The sequence below is a fragment of the Dama dama genome, chromosome X, assembly GCF_033118175.1.
Source record: "Dama dama isolate Ldn47 chromosome X, ASM3311817v1, whole genome shotgun sequence".
Taxonomy (NCBI): domain Eukaryota; kingdom Metazoa; phylum Chordata; class Mammalia; order Artiodactyla; family Cervidae; genus Dama; species Dama dama.
In genome coordinates, this window is record NC_083714.1 from 78,952,886 (window position 1) to 78,978,301 (window position 25,416).

Below are 25,416 nucleotides of genomic sequence, written 5' to 3' on the forward strand. Positions count from 1 at the left end.
CTTGAGTTGAGAAGATCCCCTGGAGGAGGGTGTGGCAACCCACTCCAGTATTCCTGCCTGGAGAATCCCATGGACAGAGGAGAATGGCAAGCTAAGTCCATAGGATCAGAGTCTGACACAATTGAAGGGAATTAACATGCACACATACATATTACCTCTGTGCCCACTTTCTGGAGACTTTTTTCTTTTAAAAACAAATGGGTGCAGAATTTTATCAAAAACTTTTTTTTGCATCTACTGAGATGATCATATGGTTTTTATTCTTCAATTTGTGATGTTGTATTCCACATTGATTGAAAAATTCCTGCATCCCTGGATGGGACGGGAGTTTGAGGGAGAATGGATACATATATATGTATGGCTGAGTCCCTTTGCTGCTCACCTGAAATTATCACAACATTGTTTGTTAATTGGCTATACCCCTATACAAATTTTTTAAAATAAATTAAACAATCTTAAAAAAATTACTTAGGAAAGATATGGACTAGATAATAGATATGGACTTCAAACAAGTTCCATAGTTTTACCAGTTAATAGCCTGCATCTTTGGACCACTGGATTCTGGATGAAGCCCATACATATCATTTTGCCTTCATTTATACATGTGATACTTTGAGCTATTAATGACATAAATAACAAGTTTGTTTGATAAACATACTTCAGACTATAAGCATTGGAAACCTTGCTAAACAGAGACATGGTAATTTCCTTAAAGAACCATGAAGGCTAAAGAGACTAAATCCCATGATGCATAAAACCCATTGCAGACATCCAAGGAGATATTTAGGAAGCTTAAGAATTGATTAAAATTTATAGTAAGTTGGCAGGTACCTTAAAAATGAGACCAAAGATTAAAAGCAGAAAACTCATTCCCAATATCTGTCTCACAATTTTTGGGGTTTTAAAACAATCTGTATTTTTATATCCATTATCACAGACATAGTGGTGATGTTCAAATCATTGTCAAGGATGGAATTTATTATTGAATATTAAGTTATCAGTCTGAACATTTGTGACTTTCAAGCTGATTTATACAACATACACACCCACCCCTACCCAGATTTGCCCTTCTTATCCCATGGCACTTTGTCTCATCAGAATTTACTATAAATAGTATTGATTTACAAATTAGGTCACAGTAAAATCCTTAAATATTGTGTGTGTGAATATGTTCATGCATCTGCTTGTATGAAATTTAAATTTAATTTGCCAATGTATGAGTAATTAATATAGTCATAAACCCATTTTATATTTATGAGTATTGACATAAGCTATCAAGATTAGCCTGTATGTTTTACTTATAAATAAAAATGGAGAATTTTTTAGCATAAGAAACTACAAGACCCTCTGTCATAATAACAACTAATATTTGCCACTATTCTAAGCATATTTCATATATTAACTCAATTCTCGAAACAATTCTGTGATAGAGGAACTTTCATTCTCCCTATTTTACAGATGTAAAAACTAACTCAAGGAGAGTTAAATCACTTATTTAAAAATGCATAAGCCTGTAAGTGGCTGAGTCAGTATTTAAATACAATAACATAAAATCTAGATTCCATGCTCTTAACCAATATATTGCTCTACTTTTCTTAGTAATTGAGATGGCCTAAGATTTGTGAATAGCTTTTATGAGACCTCAAAACTATCTTCTAAAATAGCATGCTCGAAGATATAAGAGACAGCTGACCACAATCTCAGAGTAATCTAAGTGCAGCCAGCTATCCACAGCTGTGAATTTTTGTAATGAGCATATTCTGTCTGTACAACTCATCATTCCTGAATTTCACTCATTCATTGTTCACCAAAGATTTAATGAATGCTTTCAATATACACAAGTTGTTAAAAATTGTGAAACAAAGGAAGAAACGGAACACAATCTCTGCATTTAAATAACAACTTTTTTGGCAACTAAACAAAAACACACAAGATATTAATAAAGTGCATACCACACTAAAAGAAATATGCTCATAAGTGAAATGAATAAGGATCATGGTAGGCATTTGGTAATCAGAGAGGTGAGAGACCAGAATGAATTTGAGTGACTGGGTAATGTCTTCACACACATGTCCTACAGGATGAAATTACAACCCAGTAATTCTTACAACTGTAAATAGCATGTAATTTTGCTTCATCAATCAATGTTTTATGTTCCTGCAATCCACTATGCTGAACCTGGATTAATATAACGTTATTCTGAGTCTAATTCAGATTCTTGATTCTGTGTGCTATGACTTTATCTGGAAGAGGTTAGAAAAAAATACTTAAAAGGATTCAGGGAAAAGTCTATGCTGCTGAGTTTTATTAGTCAGAGATGGGCTATATAAATTATTTAAATCAAGACCACAACTCAAAATTAAAGATATGCATCTAAAGCCAAAAACATTTCAAATATTCTGAAACTTAACAATTAAGAAAATCCTATTAATCTATATTTTATAAGGAATTGGTATAAATATGAAATAGGAAAATAAAAAGGCCCCAAAAGACATCAAGTGCAATTCATAACCACAGCATTTACTAAATATATTTATTTATTCCATTTATTTTTATTAGTTGGAGGCTAATTACTTTGCAATATTGTAGTGGTTTTTGCCATACATCAACATGAATCAGCCATGGATTTACATGCATTTACTAAATTTAAAGAAACAGATAATTATTAACATTTTAACTGATAGCTTCCTCAAATTAGCAAGTCAGAAAATCTGTATATGAAAGAATATAGATATATTACTATGAATGAACTACAAAATTAGAATCCAGGGATTGCCAGGAATTTCAAATGTACAAAACAAACATGGCACCAATAGAAAACTGTCACTTTGATTTGATGTTACAGAACAAAAATCATACATAAGAAATATACTAAACAAATCTGAGATAACTTAAAGTTCAGTAAGGAGATTGTAGAAATAAACTGGCATGATAGAAAACACATACTATGAAATTTCAAAACTAGATGAGCAAGCTATGGTAAAACTCTACCTAAATATTGAGAATTATAACTAAAATGTCTATTTGAAAGAGCACACAAAGTCAATTCTCACTGTTATCTTCTTAATGAAGCCACTACCATAGATAATTAAAAGTAAATGTATAATAGACATTTAATATATATTTGAAAATCCAAGAGTGCTTGTTAATCTGTGTGTATGTATATATGTGCATTTTGCAGCAGATATGTTTCATAATTTTTAATGGTTTATGTTGCTATTTATCAAATATCCTTATTCTCAAATTCAGACTTAAATTGAAGAAAGTAGGGAAAACCACTAGACCATTCAGGTATGACATAAATCAAATCCCTTATGATTCTACAGTGGAAGTGAGAAATAGATTTAAGGGACTAGATCTGATAGACAGAGTGCCTGATGAACTATGGACCGAGGTTTGTGACATTGTACAGGAGACAGGGATTAAGACCATCCTCATGGAAAAGAAATGCAAAAAAGCAAAATGGCTGTCTGAGAAGGCCTTACAAATAGCTGGGAAAAGAACAGAAGTGAAAAGCAAAGGAGAAAAGGAAAGACATTACCATCTGAATGCAGAGTTCCAAAGAATAGAGACAAGAATAGAGAGACAAGAAAGCCTTCCTCAGCGATCAATGCAAAGAAATAGAGGAAAACACTAGAAAGACTAGAGATCTCTTCAAGAAAATTAGAGATACCAAGGGAATATTTCACGCAAAGATGAGTTCGATAAAGGACAGAAATGGTATGGACCTAACAGAAGCAGAAAATATTAAGAAGAGGTGGCAAGAACACACAGAAGAACTATACAAAAAATATCTTCACGACCCAGATAACCATGATGGTGTGATCACTCACCTAGAGCCACACATCCTGGAATGTGAAGTCAAGTGAGACTTAGAAAGCATCACTATGAACAACGCTAGTGGAGGTGATGGAATTCCAGTTGAGCTATTTCAAATCCTGAAAGATGATGCTGTGAAAGTGCTGCACTCAATATGCCAGCAAATTTGGAAAACTCAGCAGTGGCCACAGGACTGAGAAAGGTCAGTTTTCATTCCAATCCAAAAGAAAGACAATGCCAAAGAATTCTTGAACTATTGCATAATTGCACTCATCTCACACGCTAGTAAAGTAATGCTCAAAATTCTCCAAGCCAGGCTTCAGCAATACGTGAACCTTGAACTTCCAGATGTTCAAGCTGGTTTTAGAAAAGGCAGAGGAACCAAAGATCAAACTGCCAACATCCGCTGGATCATTGAAAAAGCAACAGAGTTCCAGAAAAACATCTATTTCTGCTTTTTTGACTATGCCAAAGCCTTTGACTGTGTGGACCACAATAAACTGTGGAAAATTCTGAAAGAGATGGGCATACCAGATCACCTAACCTGCCTCCTGAGAAACCTGTATGCAGGTCAGGAAGCAAGAGTTAGAACTGGACATGGAAGAACAGACTGGTTCCAAATAGGAAAAACAGTTCCTGAAGGCTGCATATGGTCACCAGGCTTATTTAACTTATATGCAGAGTACATTATGAGAAACACTGGGCTGGAAGAAGCACAAGCTGGAATCAAGATTGCCGGGGGAAATATCAATAACCTCAGATATGCAGATGACACCACCCTTATGGCAGAAAGTGAAGAGGAACTAAAAAGTCTCTTGATGAAAGTGAAAGAGGAGAGTGAAAAAGTTGGCTTAAAGCTCAACATTCAGAAAACTAAGATCATGGTATCTGGTCCCATCACTTCATGGGAAATAGATGGGGAAACAGTGGAAACAGTGTCAGACTTTATTTTGGGGGGCTGCAAAATCACTGCAGATGGTGATTGCAGCCATGAAATTAAAAGACACTTACTCCTTGGAAGGAAAGTTATGACCAACCTTGATAGCATATTAAAAAGCAGAGACATTACTTTGCCAACAAAGGTCCTTCTGTCAAGGCTATGGTTTTTCCAGTGGTCATGTATGGATGTGAGAGTTGGACTGTGAAGAAAGCTGAGCATCGAAGAATTGATGCTTTTGAACTGTGGTGTTGAAGAAGAATCTTGAAAGTGCCTTGGACTGCAAGGAGATCCAACCAGTCCATCCTAAGGGAGATCAGTCCTGGGTGTTCATTGGAAGGACTGATGCTGAAGCTGAAACTCCAGTACTTTGGCCACCTCATGTGAAGAGTTGACTCATTGGAAAAGACCCTGATGCTGGAAGGGATTGGGGGTAGGATGAGAAGGGGACGACAGAGGATGAGATGGCTGGATGGCATCACCGACTCGATGGACATGAGTTTGTGTAATCTCCGGGAGTTGGTGATGGACAGGGAGGCCTGGCGTGCTGCGATTCATGGGGTTGCAAATAGTCGGACATGACTGAGAGACTGAAATGAACTGAACGGAACTTATCAAATATCCAGTACCTGCATACTATTTAGAGAAGAGTGTAGTATCAGTGAATGGTAATTACACATTCTGCAATGCTTGTGATGAACTATTTAAGAACACTTGTAACAAAGATGTTTCTAAGGACACTATTGATTAGTGAGGAACACAATAGCCTCTTGATGAGGAGAGTGAAAAAGTTGACTTGAAACTCAATATTCAAAAAACTAAGATCATGGCATCTGGTCCCATCATTTCATGACAAATAGAAGAGGGTAAAGTGGAAACAGTGACAGATTTTACTTTCTTGGGTTCCAATATCACTGCAGACAGTGACTACAGCCATGAAATTAAAAGACACTTGCTTCACAGAAGGAAAGCTATGACAAACCTAGGCATTGTATTAAAAAGCAGAGACATCACGTTGCTGACAAAGGTCCACATAGTCAGAGCTATGATTTTTCCAGGAGTCATGTACAGATGTAAGAATTGGACCATAAAGAAGGTTGAGCACTGAAGAATAGATGCTTTTGAATTGTGGTACTGGAGAAGACTCTTGAGAGCCCCTTGGACTACAAGGAGATCAAACCAGTCAATCCTAAAGGAAATCAATCCTGAATATTCACTGACAGGACTGATGCTGAAGCTGAAGCTCCAATACTTTGGCCACCTGATGCGAAGAGCTGTCATTGGAAAAGACCCTGATGCTGGGAAAGATTGAAGGCAGGAGAAGGGGATGACAGAGGATGAGATGGTTGAATAGCATCACCGACTCGATAGACATGAGTTTGAGCAAACTCCAGGAGTTAGTGAAGGACAGAGAAGTCTGGTGTGCTGCAGACCACAGGGTCACAAAATGTAGGATACAACTCAGTGGCTGAACAACAACAAAAGATCAGTGTTATATCTATCAACAGAAGTTACACATTTTCTGCAATGTATGTAGAGTGGTGTTTAAGAACATTTCTGATTAAAATGTTTGGAAGAACACTACTTTCATACTACTTAGAGAAGAGTGTATTTATTATCAGTGAATGGTAATTATGCCCATTGTGCAGTGCATATAGCATAATGCATAAGAACACTTGTAATAAATATATTCTAAGAGCACTAAAAAATAATCAAATGCCAAATTATGAGGTAGACTTGGATAGGCTGATTAAATTGTTTACCTAAACGAGTCACAGAGTGGATATTAAATGTTGAAAACAAAATTTGTTGGGTTCCAATTTTGTTGCTGTTTAGAGGTTACTTCTTTGTCTCAACATAAGTCATTTACAAAACAGATGCCAGATTAAATTGTAGAATAAGAAAAGCTGCTCTTGGGTCCCTTGCACTTCCTTTCAACATCCACTGCTGTCAGCCATGGTGTTATACACTGCTGCCCAATATTTCAGCTCACACCTGTTCATACACATATGACTTCAGTGTTTAACACATATTAAGGCTTTATATAATGCATTTTAACTATCTTTTCATATAAACACAGGACATTACAATGAGATAGTGTTTTAATTAACAAATAACTAATGCTCACTCATTTTCTACTTTATAAAAAAACAGAATGACAAATTAGCCCAGAAAAAATAGAAGTTTTAAAATGGAAAAATATGTACACACATTTTGAAAACACAAGTGTTACAAACTTGTAAATAAGAATCAATAATAATAAAATAGTTTATTTTCTTAAATTTATATTGGTGAAAAGCATAAATAAAGATGCAGTATCTAAAATAACTGAAGTAATTATATGAAATGGATGAATATCATGGGAGAAACCCCTCTCACTTGTTTGGAATGAGGTTTATTCAGAGTAAGGTTTATTCATGGCCCTAAATGTGCTTGATATAAAAATAAGATTATTTAAATTATATTTATCTAGAGTTCCTTCATGGGATTTTTCCTAAGCAACTGAATATTAAATTAAAAAAATACAAAATCATTTCTAAATTTGCATTTTGCAATAAAATGTAATACCAAAGAAATAAAAAAGCATCCCAAAGGAAAAGCTGAGTTAAAATAATTTATATTACCATCTCATAATTCAGTCTTTCAATTGTTTCACCAGTACTACAACTGATGCAAAAGAATACTGTGCTTCCTGAATACACCTGGGAAAATTGATACAGACTAGGATAGTACTCAGATCCATCTTGTACCTTACTGTGTGAAATATTCAGTAGAGTATGTATGGGTTTTATTTTTAAAGCATATCAAATAAAGCACAAATTATTTAAAGACTGAAAATGAAAATTGAACTTATGAAAGAACACAGACAAAAGATCTAGATTATAACATAATACATATATATTATATTATGTATATGTTTAATGCATAATCCATATAATGCATAATACAAGTGGCATATGCAATGATTATGAATAAGAACACCAAAACTAAACTGCTTCAGTTCAAGTCCAGGCCCTGATATTGCCTAATTATATGATTTCAGGAAAGCCACTTCATTTTTCTATATGCCAACTGTTTAAAATTAAACTAATGATAACACCCTGACCATAGTTGTTGTTAACATTAAGTAAGGCAATGGAAGTAAAGTGGGCTTATTTAGCACAGTGCAAAATACAGAATACACAAGCAAAGAACTAGTAGTACTATTATTGTTGGTGATAGGATGTGTGGCAAGGAGATAAACTTGGGCCTAAATTGCTCTACAAATAGCTCAAAAGGATCCCTTATTAAATAGATGGACTGATATTATATCTATGTTATTGATCAACATCTTAATTCCAAGTTCTTCCCAGATTCTTTATAATTAAGTCTGACTGATAAGCTAGATGGCTATAATCCCATAGGATTGGGAAATAAAATGGTTAAAAGAATCCATAAATAACCCCCTACCTAAATTGGTGTTTTCCTACTTCCTGTTTTCTGGTTCTGTCCTATTCCAGCAAAAAGAGTAAACCAAGAAAAAATATCTACCCTATCCTCCACCTATATAATCCCTTGCTGCTGCTGCTGCTGCTAAGTCGCGTCTGACTCTGTGTGACCCCATAGACAGCAGCCCACCAGGCTCCCCCGTCCCTGGGATTTTCCAGGCAAGAACACTGGAGTGGGTTGCCATTTCCTTCTCCAATGCACGAAAGTGAAAAGTGAAAGTGAAGTGGCTCCATCGTGTTGGACTCTTCGCGACCCCAGCCTACCAGGCTCCTCTGTTCATGGGATTTTCCAGGCAAGAGTACTGGAGTGGGTTGCCATTGCCTTCTCCAATATAATCCCTTACCTCCCCCCACAAAAAGCATGGCATAAATACCAGGAGTTAGAAGTCACTGCATGAATTTCAATTTTTACTCTTTTTTTTTGGGGGGGGGAAGTGGTTGTAGCTTTTAGACTGTATTATTAAACAGCACTTCAGAATCCATTGTCATTAGAAATTCATTCAACAAAACAGAAAACAAAATGTAAGTGTGGTAGATATTAGATTAATGACAGAACTACATCTTTAAATAGAGCAAATAAACTTTAACCAGGTTTTACCATTACCAAGCAGGTAACTAAATCAGCAATGTAGCTTCCTGTGCTTCGAAACTCATGCCATTCTTTTATCAGGTTCTGAAACTCCCAATAATGCATATTTTCTATATAAATTGTGCTCTTTACCTTTGGGAGACACTATTTAATAATACATTATTATCTATGTGCACAGCTTTTTATTACTGAAAAAAAACTAGGACCAATATATCGTTTCATACTAAGCTTGAATGAAGTCTGTATAACAGTCTAGTTACAGTAGCTATAGTAGCAGGTGTCTGAACTGCCTCTCATCTTTTTCTGATAACTGCCTTCTAAATTCTTATTTGATCAAAAGCGTTTGTTCTGTTGTAGAGATAGCAAACATATGGCACTTGTCCTTATACTCCTCAATTCCATTCCCATGTCAGGTATAACTAATTGATCATCACACTCTTCTTAAGCTAGGATTCAACAATGTTGTTTTTCAGTAGCTCAGTCGTGTCTGACTCTTTGTGACCCCATGGACTGCAGCATGCCAGGCCTCCCTGTCCTTCACTATCTCTGAGGGCTTGCTCAAACTCATGTCCATTGAGTCAGTTATGTCATCCAACCACCTCAGCCTCTGTCACCCGCTTCTCCTGCCTTCAATCTTTCCCAGCATCGAATTTTTTTCTAATGAGTCAGCTCTTCACTTCAGGTGGCCAAAGTATTGGAGCTTCAGCTTCAGCATCAGTCCTTCCAATGAATATTCAGGATTGATTTCCTTTAGGATTGACTGGTTTGATCTCCTTGCAGTCCAAGAGACTCCCAAGAGTCTTCTTCAGCACCACAGTTTAAAGGCATCAGTTCTTCAGTGCTCAGCCTTCTTTATGGCCCAACTCTCACATCCATACACGACTACTGGAAAAACCATAGCTTTGACTATAAGAACCTCTGTCAACAAAGTAATGTCTCTCTTTTTGAACATGCTGTCTGTGTTTGTCATAGCTTTCCTTCCAAGGAGCAAGTGTCTTTTAATTGCATGGCTGCAGTCACCATCTTTAGTGATTTTAGAGTCCAAGAAAATAGTCTGTTACTATTTCCATTGTTTTCCATGAAGTAATGGGACTGGATGCTATAACCTTAGTTTTTTGAATGCTGAGTTTTAAGCCAGCTTTTTTGCTCTCTTTAACCTTCATCAAAAACCTCTTTTAGTTCAACCATAGCATCCTTTTTGCTTTAGACAGCCAAGAGCCACTAACCAATCAATGGATACCAACTCTTTATGATTATTTGCTATATTGGATTTAAAGAAAAGCTGTTTTCCTCATTTTTGCACACCAATCTATTTGACCATTGGCAGGCTTTTCAGTTGCCTTAGCAGAATTTCTTTTCACTCTTTGTTTCTGATTATACCACCCAAATTTATTGTCATTATCCACAGATTTAGCCTATAATATTAATGTTTCATTAAGAATTGCCTGTGTTCTGATTAATTATCCTCCAACATTCAAAAGCCTTCAAAGACTCTCTACACTACAGAGTAACACCTAAAACTTTAATTGGATCTCAAGAACTTCCATAATCCAGCTCCAATTAAAATTATTCACCATATAGAAATCCTCCATTCAAATGAGCCAAACTATTCACATTCCTGCAAGAATTTTGAATTTTCCCATGTTTATGCTTTTGTTATGCTATGTCCCACACCCAAAATCTTCCATATCATCTCTCACTTATAAATCTAAGATTTCTTCAAATATCAATTTCAGTTTCTTCTGTGTTTTTCTCACTCTTTTCACTTATATCTTACTTATATTGTACTTGTTTTACTGACATATGTTGTTTCCCTACTAGTATGAAAGGTAATGGGAATTAACAAAGATGCATAAATTTATTGTTGCACCCTTCTTGGTTCCTAAGACAGGTTCCAGAATACAGTAGATAAACCCATAAATGAAAATCAAATCCAAATTAATAATGCATCACTGACTCAGTAGATCTCAACCAGAGGCAGCCCCTAATTCTCCCTGTGTAGTATAGAAATGTATAGGGGTATTGCTGGCTATCAAAACAACCAGAGAGCACTACTGATATTTAGTGGGAAGAAGTCAGTCATGCTAAACATCCTGCATTGTTTAGGATAGGCCCTCAAAGGAAGATGTGTGTCCTCCCATCTACACACACATTCCCTCCCCCCACAAATATTAGTAACATTCCTCTGAGAAACAGTGGCTGGGTTACTGGATATTTGAATGGCAATTTAACAGAGTACATCATGTGAAATGCCTGGCAGATTTAGCTCAAGCTGGAAACAAGATTGCTGCAATACATAACAACAACTTCAGATATGTAAATGACACCACTCTTATGGCAGAAAGAGCCTCTAGATGAAGGTGAAAGAGAAGAGTGAAAAAGCTGGCTTAAAACTCAACATCCTAAAAGCAAAGATTATGGCATCCAGTCCCATTAGTCAGTTCAATTCAGTCACTCAGTTGTGTCCGACTCTTGGTGATACTATAGACTGCAGCACACCAGGCTTCCCTGTCCATCACCATCTCCCAGAGCTTGCTCAAACTCATGTCCATCGAGTCAGTGATGCTATTCAACCATCTCATCCTCTCTCATCTCCTTCTCCTCCTGCCTTCAATCTTTCCCAGCATCAGGGTCTTTTCCAGTGAGTCAGTTTTTCACATCAGGTGGCCAAAGTATTGGAGTTTCAGCTTCAGCATCAATCGTTCCAATGAGTATTCAGGACTGATTTCCTTTAGGATTGACTGGTTTGATCTCCTTGCAGTTTGACTGATCTTGCAGATGGTTTGATCTCCAGTCCCATCACTTCATGTCAAATAGATGGAGAAACAATGGAAACGGTGACAGACTTTATTTTCTTGGGCTCCAAAATCACTGCAGATGGTGACTGCAGCCATGAAATTAAAAGACACTTGATCCTTTGAAGAAAAGGTATGACAGACCTAGACAGCATATTTAAAAGCAGAGACATTACTTTGTCGACAAAGGTCCATATAGTCAAAGTTATGGTTTTTCCACTAGTCATGTATGGATCTGAGACTTGGACCATTAAGTAGAATGAGAACCAAAGAACTGATGCTTTTGAACTTTGGTGCTGGAGAGACTCTTTTTTTTTTTTTTTTTTTTTAATTAGTTGGAGGCTAATTACTTCACAACATTTCAGTGGGTTTTGTCATACATTGATATGAATCAGCCATGGATTTACACGTCTTTCCCATCCCGATCCCCCCTCCCACCTCCCTCTCCACCCGATTCCTCTGGGTCTTCCCAGTGCACCAGGCCGGAGCACTTGTCTCATGCATCCCACCTGGGCTGGTGATCTGTTTCACCATAGATACTATACATGCTGTTCTTTTGAAATATCCCACCCTCACATTCTCCCACAGAGTTCAAAAGTCTGTTCTGTATTTCTGTGTCTCTTTTTCTGTTTTGCATATAGGGTTATCATTACCATCTTTCTAAATTCCATATATATGTGTTAGTATGCTGTAATGTTCTTTATCTTTCTGGCTTACTTCACTCTGCATAAGGGGCTCCAGCTTCATCCATCTCATTAGGACTGGTTCAAATGAATTCTTTTTAATGGCTGAGTAATATTCCATGGTGTATATGTACCAAAGCTTCCTTATCCATTCATCTGCTGATGGGCATCTAGGTTGCTTCCATGTCCTGGCTATTATAAACAGTGCTGCGATGAACATTGGGGTGCACGTGTCTCTTTCAGATCTGGTTTCCTCAGTGTGTATGCCCAGAAGTGGGATTGCTGGGTCATATGGCAGTTCTATTTCCAGTTTTTTAAGAAATCTCCACACTGTTTTCCATAGTGGCTGTACTAGTTTGCATTCCCACCAACAGTGTAAGAGGGTTCCCTTTTCTCCACACCCTCTCCAGCATTTATTGCTTGTAGACTTTTGGATAGCAGCCATCCTGACTGGCGTGTAATGGTACCTCATTGTGGTTTTGATTTGCATTTCTCTAATAATGAGTGATGTTGAGCATCTTTTCATGTGTTTGTTAGCCATCTGTATGTCTTCTTTGGAGAAATGTCTGTTTAGTTCTTTGGCCCATTTTTGGATTGGGTCATTTATTTTTCTGGAATTGAGCTGCAGGAGTTGCTTGTATATTTTTGAGATTAATCCTTTGTCTGTTTCTTCATTTGCTATTATTTTCTCCCAATCTGAGGGCTGTCTTTTCACCTTACTTATAGTTTCCTTTGTAGTGCAAAAGCTTTTAAGTTTCAATAGGTCCCATTTGTTTAGTTTTGCTTTTATTTCCAATATTCTGAGAGGTGGGTCATAGAGGATCTTGCTGTGATTTATGTCGGAGAGTGTTTTGCCTATGTTTTCCTCTAGGAGTTTTAGAGTTTCTGGTCTTACATTTAGATCTTTAATCCATTTTGAGTTTATTTTTGTGTATGGTGTTAGAAAGTGTTCTAGTTTCATTCTTTTACAAGTGGTTGACCAGCTTTCCCAGCACCACTTGTTAAAGAGGTTGTCTTTTTTCCATTGTATATCCTTGCCTCCTTTGTCAAAGATAAGGTGTCCATAGGTTCGTGGATTTATCTCTGGGCTTTCTATTCTGTTCCATTGATCTATATTTCTGTCTTTGTGCCAGTACCATACTGTCTTGATGACTGTGGCTTTGTAGTAGAGTCTTAAGTCAGAAAACCCTAAAGACTCTACCAGAAAATTACTAGAGCTAATCAATGAATATAGTAAAGTTGCAGGATATAAAATTAACACATAGAAATCCCTTTCATTCCTATATACTAACAATGAAAAAACAGAAAGAGAAATTAAGGAAACAATACCATTCACCATTGCAACAAAAAGAATAAAATACTTAGGAGTATATCTACCTAAAGAAACAAAAGACCTATACATAGAAAACTATAAAACACTGATGAAAGAAATCAAAGAGGACACAAACAGATGGAGAAACATACCGTGTTCATGGATTGGAAGAATCAATATTGTCAAAATGGCTATTCTACCCAAAGCAATCTATAGATTCAATGCAATCCCTATCAAGCTACCAACGGTATTTTTCACAGAACTAGACCAAAGAATTTCACAATTTGTATGGAAATACAAAAAAACCTCGAATAGCCAAAGTAATCTTGAGAAAGAAGAATGGAATTGGAGGAATCAACCTGCCTGACTTCAGACTTTACTACAAAGCCACAGTCATGGAGAGACTCTTTAGAGTCCCTTGAACAGCAAGGAGATCAAACTAGTCAATTCTAAAAAAAATCAACTCTTAATAGTCACTGGAAGGTCTGATGCTGAAGTTCCAATACTTCAGTCACCTGATATGTAGAGCCAACTCACTGGAAAAGATCCTGATGCTTGAAAAGATTGAAGGCAGGAGAAGGGGACTACAGAGCATGAGATGGTTGGATGGTATCACCGATTCAATAGGCATGAGTTTAAGCAAATTCTGGGAGATTGTGAAAGACAGGGAAGCCTGGTGTGCTGCAGTCCATGGGGTGGCAAAGAGTTGGACATGACTGAGAGACTGAACTACAACAATCAACAGACCTCAAGTCCCAGAACAAATTAAGTATTTATAAAGAGTAGGTCTCACTAACTTTGTCTATTACTTGTACCACAACCTTAAGGGCATCTTATGATTCCCCTATTTAAATCAAGCTCAGAATATAGAACTTTCTTACACATATCTTGCTACTTTTCCCAGGAAAAAATATCAAACTATTTTTGAAAAATATGGCTCTAACCAGTTAATACTAATAATTGCCCAGCTTATGAAGGTGAATTAAAATGGTTCTTTCAGACTGTTATTCAGTATACTGAAAAAACACTTTTTGTCTGAAACTAGATGAACTTCAATGGTCTGAAGCTGGCAGTATGAAATCATCACCATTACACATATTAACACTGCTATGAGCCACTTCTATCAACAATTTATATTATAGCTGTCACTGTGAAACCTAGGCATTCTCAAAGAAACTTGTCCACTATATTTACCTGACATGTAATATGAGGAATTGATATGTCTATTATGGTGTCCTTATATAGACTGACAGGTTCTCAATACCATCTGACTGATCAATGACATACCACACCTAGAAAGAAAATCCACTATCCTGGCTTAAATGTCACAAATGCTAGTAATTTACTCTCAATTTCTGTTCTGTAGAGTTTACATATTCCCACAATGGAGACAACTTCAGTTTTTCACAACTAAAATTCATTTTAATGTTAAATTTTTATAATTACTTTCAATAAAATAAGAAAACAATGATTTTAAAGGCATCCTGAGTACAGGTACATTAGCTAAGGTCCTTAATTTCTACCTGCCATATAAGCAGATTTACATTTACTGTTGTTCAGAGGCACAGATTACACTTTAATCCCATTTCAGTAGACAGATTTTATTATTTCACTAATCCAGTAACGTAGTAATAGTGAGAATAGGAGCATGGGAAATGGGACAACTATCACATCTTAAGTAACTACAAATCTATCAAAAGTTTTATTTTCTTGCATTTTTAAATGCAATTTGACCTTTTAGTGAGGTAAAGCTAGAGTTATTTATAAATGGAGTGAGCTTCAAATCTCATTTATTTAAAGGCTGGCTATTTGGAATCAAAAAGCATTCTGTATCTCTCAACAAGGTAAATTCTGCTCTCTGTTATTCATTTATGTTGGTAATATTTAATACCCTTAAATTGAAAGACATAAGTAAATGTGTGCATGCATATGTTCACACATGGCATAATTTATGTCATAAATTATGTCATTGACTGTACAAGACAACACTGGTTATGAAAACTATTCATGTAAACTTAATATTATTTTGCAACCAGATTCAATGAAAAAACTGGAGATGTGCACGCTCAGGAAAAAAGTACCTCCAGAGATTAAGTGGTAAACATCTAGTGTAGGGACAATCCCTAAGTTATACTAGATATTGAATTACAGATTCTCTGCCAAGACTGCAAGGAACTGTACACTTTCTTTGGGGAACTTTCCCAGTTTGGGGTTTACACTAGGTGAACCTAATAAATAAGACATCAGATGTTTTCTGATTTAAAGCTTGAGAAACGGGGTTGTGACCCAGATGGCAGAGTAAGAAATCCTGAGCTCACTTTTTCCCACAGGCACACTCAAATTACAATTATTTACAGAGCAAGTATTAATGAGAACTACCTAAAAATTAGAGCAAATATATTTTTATGACAAAAGATAAAGAGAAGGAACCACAACAAGCAGGATAAGAAGGGCAGATATGCGGTACAGGCAGACCCACACTCCCATGTAGGTGACCCATAAATGGGAGGAAAATCACAATTGCAGAGATTCGCCCAAAGTATTTAGGGGTCCAAGCCCCACTTAGGGCAACTAAATGAACCTGCTGGGGTCCTACTAATATCTCAGCTAAGGGATCCTACACTTGGAAGACAGGCATCTAGAATATCTGCCTTGAAAGGTCAATGGAACTTGCATATAGGATAGCCAGAGGGCTGTATGAAATACTCTGCTATGATAGGTTTCATGGAAAATATTACACACACTGAGGCCCAGCATGAAGCAGTAATTGGAAAGGAGTATGGGTCTGATATATTTGCTCATTTTGGAGAGTCCCCCAGAGAGGCAAGGGGCAACTGAGACATCCTATGGGGACATAGATACTGGTGGCAGCCATCTGAAAGGTCATTCTACCATAAAGACACTGGTGCTGGCAAGTGCCATTTTGGAGTGTTCACTCTAGTTTATTAGCACATGGGTGTTACTCACCCATAAACCAGTCAGCCCAAGTCCCAGGACACACCATACCAGAAAGTCAGCAAGGTGGGGACATAACTCCAGCAACTAGTAGCCCAACAATAGACCAGGGATTCCCTGGTCTCAGCAAGCAGCTGCCCTGACACTGGTCACAACCACCAGTGAACTAGTACTTCTGCAGGAGGCAAAAGATGGCAGCCAATTGGGTCAGGGACCATCTCCACCCACCAGCATGTCCACATTAGTCAGCCCTGCCACAACAGAAGAACCTACATAAGGGGAACTACTAGAGCATATAGTTTTGGTGACTACAGGGGAGCATGATGCTGGGCCCCAAAAGACACCTCCTACATAAAAAGACAATTCTTTAAGACTGGGAAAAGTAAAACATTTACTTAATATATAGGAATAAAAAGCTAAGAATTAAACAAAATGAGGTAACAGAGGAATATGCTCCAGTGAAGGGGAACAAGATAAAATCCCAGAAGAAGAAATAAGCTAGTGGAGATAGAAAATATACCCAATAAAGAGTTAAATTTAGTAATTATAAAGATGCTCAACAAACTTGGGATGAATGACCACAGTGAAAAATTTCACATACAGTTAGAAAATATAAAGGGGAACCAAACAGACATGAAGAATACAATGTATAACTTAAATAAAAGTAAGGTATATGCAATAGATTAGATAATACAGAGGAATGGATCAGCAAACTGATCCATAACTTAAATAAAAGTAAGGTATATGCAATAGATTAGATAATACAGAGGAATGGATCAGCAAACTGGAAGAGAAAGAGTGGTGGGATTCAACTAAGCTGAAGAGAAAGGAAAAACTGATTTTAAACAAATGAGGATAGCTTAAGAGAATTCTCTAACAACATCAAGCATACTAACATTTACATTATAAGGGCCTCAGAAAGAAAACTAAGAGAGAAAGAGGGCAAAGCATATATTAGAAGAGAGAACAGCTGAAAATGTCTCTAACGTGGGAAGGAAGGTGTACATTTATGTCCAAGAAGAATAGAGAGTCAAAAAATATGACACCAAAGAGATCCACACCAAGACACATTGCAATAAAAATTGAAAAAATCACGGATAAAAATAAAATATTAAGTAGCAAAGGAAAAGCAACTAGTTACACAGAAAGGAACTCCTATAAGGACTTAAGCTGACTTTCCAGCAGCAATTTTACAGGACAGAAGGAAGTGGCACAGTACATTCAAAATGATAAAAGGAAAAACCTAAAACCAAGAATACTCTAACAGTCAAGACTAGCATTCGTACCTGAAGGAAAGATAAAAATTTTCCCTGAAAAGCAAAAACTAAAAGAGTTCAGCACCTCTAAACTGGCTTCCCAAGAAATTTTAAAAGAACTGCTCAAAGTACAAAGGTTAAAACACAACAGTAGTAAACTACACCCATAGTAAGAACTTCACTTCAGTTCAGTTCAGTCGCTCAGTCATGTCTGACTCTTTGCGATCCCATGGACTGCAGCAAGCAAGGCCTCCCTGTCCATCACCAACTCCCAGAGTTTGTCCAAGCTCATGTCCATTGAGTCAGTGATGCCATCCAACCATCTCATCCTCTGCTGTCACCTTCTCCTCCCGCCTTTAATCTTTCCAAGCATCAGGGTCTTTTCCAATGAGTCAACTCTTCGCATCAGGTGGACAAAGTATTGGAGTTTCAGCTTCAACATCAGTCCTTCCAATGAACACTCAGGATTGATATCCCTTGGGATGGACTGGTTGGATCCCCTTGCAGTCCAAGGGACTCTCAAGTGTCTTCTCCAACACCACAGTTCCCAAAAGCATCAATTCTTCAGTGCTCAGCTTTCTTCACCATTCAACTCTCACATTCATACATGACCACTGGAAAAACCATAGCCTTGACTAAATGAACCTTTGTTAGCAAAGTAATGTCTCTGCTTTTTAATATGCTGTCTAGGTTGGTCAAAACTTCCCTTCCAAGGAGTAAGCATCTTTCAATTTCATGGCTGCAGTCACCATCTGCAGTGATTTCAGAGCCCAAAAAAATAAATTCATCCACTGTTTCCCCATCTATTTCCCATGAAGTGATGGAACCCGATGCCATGATATTAGTTTTCTGAATGCTGAGCTTTAAGCCAACTTATTCACTCTCCTTTTTCACTTTTATCAAGAGACTCTTTAGTTCTTCTTCACTTTAAGTATGCACAAAACAAGAAGATGCAGAATGTAATGTCACGAACATTAAATGTGGAGAGAAGAGTAAAAAGGGGAAGTTCTTAGAATATGTTTGAACTCAAGGGATTATCAATTTATCAATATATACTTCACATAACCAAAAAAATCTAAAACAGATACACAAAGAAGAAAATAATAATCAAACCATAGTTGTAAAGCTAGTCATCAAATTACAAGGGAAGAGAGCAAAGAAGAAAGGAACAAGAAAACTACAAAAAAAGTGTGAAAACAACCCAAATGGTGATTACTACATACCTAAATATAGTTATTTTATACATAAATGAACTAAATGCTCTGATAAAAAGACAGGCTGAATGGACAAAAAAGAAGAACCTATGTCACCTATGAAAGACTCACCTCAAATCTAAAGACACCCATTGACTGATAGTGAGGGGATGAAAAATGGTATTCCATGCAAATGTAAATAAAAAGAAAACTGGAGTAGCAATACTTACATCAGGAAACATAGACTTTAAAACATATAACGTAACAAGAAACAGAAAAGGATATTATTTATTGAAAAACTCATCAATCTAACAAGAAGATATAACCATTATAAATATATTTTCACCCAAGATAGAAGTATGTAAATAAATACAGTAAATATTAACAAACTTAAAAGGAAAAATGGAAAGTAGCACATAAATATGAGGGAAATTTAACACCCCATTTACATCAATAAACAGACCACCCAGAGAGAAATCAGTAAGGCAACACTGGTCTTAACTGATACATTGGACCAAATATATTTAATATTGCTGCTGTTCACTCTCTCATTTATGTTCGACTCTCTGCAACCCCATATACTGCAGCACACCATGTTTTCCAGTCCTTCACCATCTCCCAGAGCTTGCTAAAACTCATGTCCATTGAGTGGGTGATGCCATCTGACCATCTCGTCCTCTGTCATCCCATTCTCCTCCTGCCTTCAGTCTTTTCCAGCATCAGGTTCTTTTCTAATGAATTGGCTCTTAGCATCAGGTGGCCAAAGTACTGGAGCTTCAGCTTCAGCATTAGTCCTTCCAATGAATATTTAGGACTGATTTCCTTTAGGATTGACTGCTTTGATCTCCTTGAAGTTCAAGGGACTCTGAAGAGTCTTCTCCAACACCACGGTTCAAAAGCATCAATTCTTCAGCATACAGCCTTCTTTATGGTCCAAGTCTCACATCCATACATGACTACTGGAAAAAATATAGCTTTGACTATATGGACTTTTGTTGGCAAAGTAATGTCTCTGCTTTTAAATATGCTGTCTTGGTTTGTCATAGATTTTCTTCCAAGGAACAAGTGTTTTTTGTTTGTTTGTGTGTCTGTTTGTTTAATTTCATGGCTGCAGTCACCATCTGCAGTGATTTTGGAGCCCAAGAAAATGAAGTCTGTCACTGTTTCCATTGTTTTCCATCTATTTGCCATGAAGTCATGGGACTGTATGCCATGATTTTCATTTTTTGATTGCTGAGTTTTAAGCCAGCATTTTTACTCTCCTCTTTCACCTTCATCAAGAGGCTCTTTAGTTCCTCTTCACTTTCTGCCATTAGTGTGGTGTTATCTGCATATCTGAGATTGTTGATATTTCTCCTGTCAATCTTGATTCCAACTTGTGCTTCATCCAGCCCAGCATGCCACATATAAGTAACACTCCATCCTGAACAACATTATACACATTCTTTTCAAATATTTATGGAAATTTCTCCAAGATAAATCAAATGCTAGGACACAAAACAATCTCAGTAAATTTAAGAAGTTGAAATCATATCAAGCAACACTTCTGACCATAATAGTATGAGACTAGAAATAAACAACAAGAAAAAAAATTGTGAAAGCACAAGTATGCTGAAGTAAACAACGTGCTACTAAACAAACAATGGGTCACTGAAGAAATAAAAGAGGAATCAAAGATACTGGAGAAAAATTAAAATGAAATACAACAATTCTAAATCTATGAGATGCAGCAAAAGCAGTTTTAAGATGGAACTGTAGAGTAATAAAAACCTACCTCAGGAAACAAGAAAAATCTTGAATAAACAAATTAAACTTATTGCTAAAGAAACTAGAAGAAAAGAACAAACACTCAAACTGAGTAGAAGGAAAGAAATCATAAAAATCAGCATAATAAAGTAGAGATGGTTCTTTGAAAAACTAAAAATAAATCCTGATAAAAGTGTCAGAATTATCAAGAAAAAATAGAAGAACCAAATACATCAAATCAGAAATCAAAGAAGAGTACTACAAACAGCACAGAAATAAAAAGGATCATAATAGATTACTAGAAACAATCATATCTGAAAAATAGATAACCTAGAAGAAATGTATAAATTTCTATAAAAATACTATCTTCCAAGACTAAACCAGGAATAAATAGAAAGTATAATCAGGCCAATTATCATTAATAAAGTTGAATCAGTAATAAAACTACAAAAAAAGGCTAGGACTAGAGGCCTTCACAGGTGACTTCTTCCAAATATTTAAACAAGATTTAACACCTATCTTTTTCAAATAATTCCAAAGAATTGAAGAGGAAGGAAAGCTTTCAAACATATTCTCTAAGGTCAGTGTCACCCTGATCTCAAATCAGACAAAAAACAAAGAAAAAGAGAAAATTACCAGTCTATTTCACCGATAAACATAGATACCAAAATCCTCGGCAAAATATTAGCACCAAATTTGACAATACATTAAATCAAGTGAGATTTATTTTGCAGAAGACAGAATGATTCAATATCTGCAAACCAATCAATTCAATAAACCACATTAACAGACTACAAAATAAAGTGATATGATCATCTCAATAGATGCAGAAATTTTTTTTTTTGCCAAAATGCAACATCCACTTATGATTAAAAAAACAAAACTCTCAACAAAGTGCATATAGATAGGACACACCTCAACAATAATGAAAGCCGTGTATGACAAGCTTTGAGCTAATATATTCAACTGGTGAAAAGCCAAAAGCATTTCCTCTAAGATCAGTAAGGAAACAAGGATGCCCCCTCTTGCTACTTTTATTCAACAGAATCGGAAGTCCTAGCCAGAAGAGTCATACAAAATAAATAAATAAATGGAATCTAAATTTGAAAGGAAGAAATAAGACTGTCACTGTTTACAGGTGATATAAAACTAAATACAGAAAATCCTAAAGATGAAAGCAAAAATCTATCAGAACAAATTAATGAATTCATTAAAGTTGCAGGGTACAAAATTTGTTTCTATACAATAGCAGCAAACTATCAGAAATAGAAATTAATAAAATAGTAGCATTTATAAATATATCACAAAGAAAAAAATGTATAGGAATAAGTCTAACCAAGGTAGTAAAATATTTGTATTCAGGAAAACTTTAAGACATTGATGAAAGAAATTGAAGATGACACAAACAAATGGAAGGATATACTGTGCTGATGGAATGGTAGAATTACTTTTCTTAAAATGATCAGAGTGTTCAAGACAATCTATAGACTCAATGCAATATCTATCAAACTACCAATGGTGCTTTTCACAGAACCAGAACAAGCAATTCTAAAGTTTGCATAGGAATATTAAATACCCTGAATTTTGAAAATAACCTTCAGAAAGAAGAAAAATGTTTGTGGTATCATATGCCTTGGTTTTAAAATATACTAAAAAGATACAATACTCAAAATAGTATGATACTGGCACAAAAACTGACATATAAACCAATGGAGCAGAATACAGAGCCCAGAAGTAAACCCATGCTTATATAGTCCACTAATTTATAACAGAGGTGGCAGTATACACAAAAAGGAAAAAGACTTTTCAGTCAATGGGAAAACAGGACAGCTTCTTTCAAAAGAATCAAACTATACTTCTTTCTCACACCATATAAAAAGTAAACACAAAATGAACTAAAGATTAAACGTAAGGCCTGAAATCCTGAAACTCCTAGAAGAAAGCACAGTTAGTACAATCTGTGGTGCTGGTTTTAGCAATAGTTTTTGGATATGTTTCCAAAAACAAAGTAAACAAAAGCAAAAATAAACAAATTGGATCACATCAGCCTAAGAATGAGATAAAATATTTGCAAGTGATACATCTGATGAGGGGTTTATATGCAAAATACACAAAAATTCATAGAATTCAAAAAACCAAATAACCCAATTTAAAAATGTGCAGAAGATCTGAATAGACGTTTCCCTTAAAAAGTCATACAGATGGCCAACAGTCACAGGAAAGATTCTCAACATTACTAATCGTTAGGGAGATAAAAAGCAAAATGAGAATGAGATATCACCTCACACGTGTCATAATGGCTATTTTCAAAAAGGCAAAAAATCATAAGTGTTGTTGAGGATGTGAAGAAAAGAGAACTCTTGGGTATTGTTGGTGTCAATGCAAATTGGTACAGACATTATGAAAAACAATACAGACTTTCCTCAAAAAGTAATTACCATATGATCAAACAATTCCACTTCTGGATATTTTTCTGAAAAACATAAAAACAATTATTCCAAAAGATATATGTACCCCCATGTTCATTGCTGTATTATTCTCAATAGATAAGGTATGGAAGCAACTTAAGTATCCACTGATAAATGGACAAATAAAGAAGATATATACATAAATAAAGAGAGAGAGAGAATGAATATTACTCAGCCATAGAAGAATGAAATCTTGCCATTTATGACAACATGGATGGTGCTAGAGAGTATTATGCTAAAGGTAAGTAAGTCAGAGAAAGATAAATGGTATATGATTTGACTTATATGGGGAATATAAAAATCAAAAAATAAACGAACATAGCAAAGCAGAAACAGACTCACAGACAGAGAACAAACAGAATGTAGTGGAGTGTGACGTGAGTGAAATCTGTGAAGGGTTTAAAAGATAGAAACTTCCATTTACAAAATCAATGAGTTAAGGGTATATAGTGTACAGCCTAAGCAATACAGTCTATATATTATAATATTTTTGTGTGGTGACAGATGGTAATTAGACTATCATGGTGATCATTTTGTAATGTATAGAACTATCAAATCACTATGTTGTATTACATCTGGAACTAACATAGTGTTGTAGGCCAGTTATACTCCAAAAAAAAAAAAAAAACAGAAAATAATTCATTTATTTTTTAAACATCTTATTGAAGTAATGGTTTATAATTACATAATTTTCATGTGTGATAACTTTAATATTAGATTAATAGCCACAAGACAAAATAAACTGTTAAGGTTTACAAAGCCTTTCAGCTTTAAAAGTGCTTTAGCATTTTCTCATTTTCTTCTTTCAAAAATCCTGGAGGTGAGAAAAACAGAAAATCAATATCCATTGTATAGATAAAGGGAACTAAGTTTAAATGACTTGAACAAAGTGAAAAATTAAGTAGGCAGGAGAATAGATGAAGATGGTGGAGTAGGAGGATGCCGAGTTCACCTATTCAGTACAGCAATTCTCACTGAAAACAAACTGAAGATTGGCTTTTCTGTCAAGACTGTAAAGGAAGATTCAAAAAGAGTTGGATTGGAAGGGATGATAATCAATCAGGTCCCTGAGAGGGGACACAGAAGAGAACAGTGATTACATAGGCTCATAGATCTTACCTAGGAAGTGAGTGGCTTGAACCATATATTGGCCGTCCTAGAGCTAGAGTTGGATACTGGGAAAATGAGTCCCCTTAGCTAGTTTGAAAACCAGTGTGACTACCAGGAGAGCTTAAGAAACACAGACTCTGTTCATAAAGAGAACACACATGCTTGCAGTATTTCTAGGAACAAGGCAGATAGAGCATACTAAAATTGTCCCAGACTCTGAAGAGCCTACCAAGATTGCCAGAGCTTGCTCTTCACCCATGCCAAGAATCTGCTCTGGTGCTTCTATCTCTGGTGCAGCTCCTTACTGGAACAAAGCTTGCTATGGTTGAGGAGAGTATGTAGATGTGACAGGCAGAGATGGCTCAAACTTGGCACTACACTTGAACATGGTAAGAGTGACCATTACTGGGGTTGCCGGAGCCTGTAGATTGGGAGTGGTTTGGAACTCTGACAGGCATGCTGGCATGACCCCAGTGTACACCCAGGCCTATGCTGACGACCTGTTCCTGCTCTTACTGCTCTATGCTCTAGTGCTACTCCCTTCTGGGAAAAGGTTACCAGTGCTTGATGCGGGAGAGAAAGAACATAGAGGGACTAGAACCAGCTCATACCTGACCTTCAAGGTTTCTATTCCAACAACTTGGGACATGCTTCTGCCCCTACAGTGCAATGTCAGCCACTGGCATAAGAGAAGTCCTGGCTGACACCTGGCCTTGGTTCTAGCACCTCCACCACCAGTCATACCTTCCACCAAATTTATAACTGCCAGAGCACTTTGGCAGAGCATTGCTGCTAAGTCACTTCAGTCGTGTCCTACTCTGTGCGACCCCATAGACGTCAGCCCACCAGGATCCCCCGTCCCTGGGATTTTCCAGGCAAGAACAGTGGAGTGGGTTGCCATTTCCTTCTCCAGTGCATGAAAGTGAAAAGTGAAAGTGAAGTCGGTTAGTCGTGTCTGACTCTTAGCGACCCCATGGACTGCAGCCTACCAGGCTCCTCTGTCCATGGGATTTTCCAGGCAAGAGTACTGGAGTAGGGTGCCATTGCATGTCATCCCTATTCTCT

At 36.5% G+C, this 25,416-nt stretch overlaps 1 protein-coding gene across 1 annotated transcript in view; it reads right to left on the reverse strand.

The window, feature by feature from the left end:
• The window catches only part of LOC133052729 (uncharacterized), a 109,749-nt gene extending 84,656 nt beyond the window's left edge, over positions 1-25,093 (reverse strand). The window contains exon 1 of the mRNA XM_061137597.1: positions 24,963-25,093. Coding sequence (XP_060993580.1) covers positions 24,963-25,093 — 131 coding nt within the window. The remainder of the gene's footprint in view (positions 1-24,962) is intronic.
• Positions 25,094-25,416: the final 323 nt, after the last annotated feature.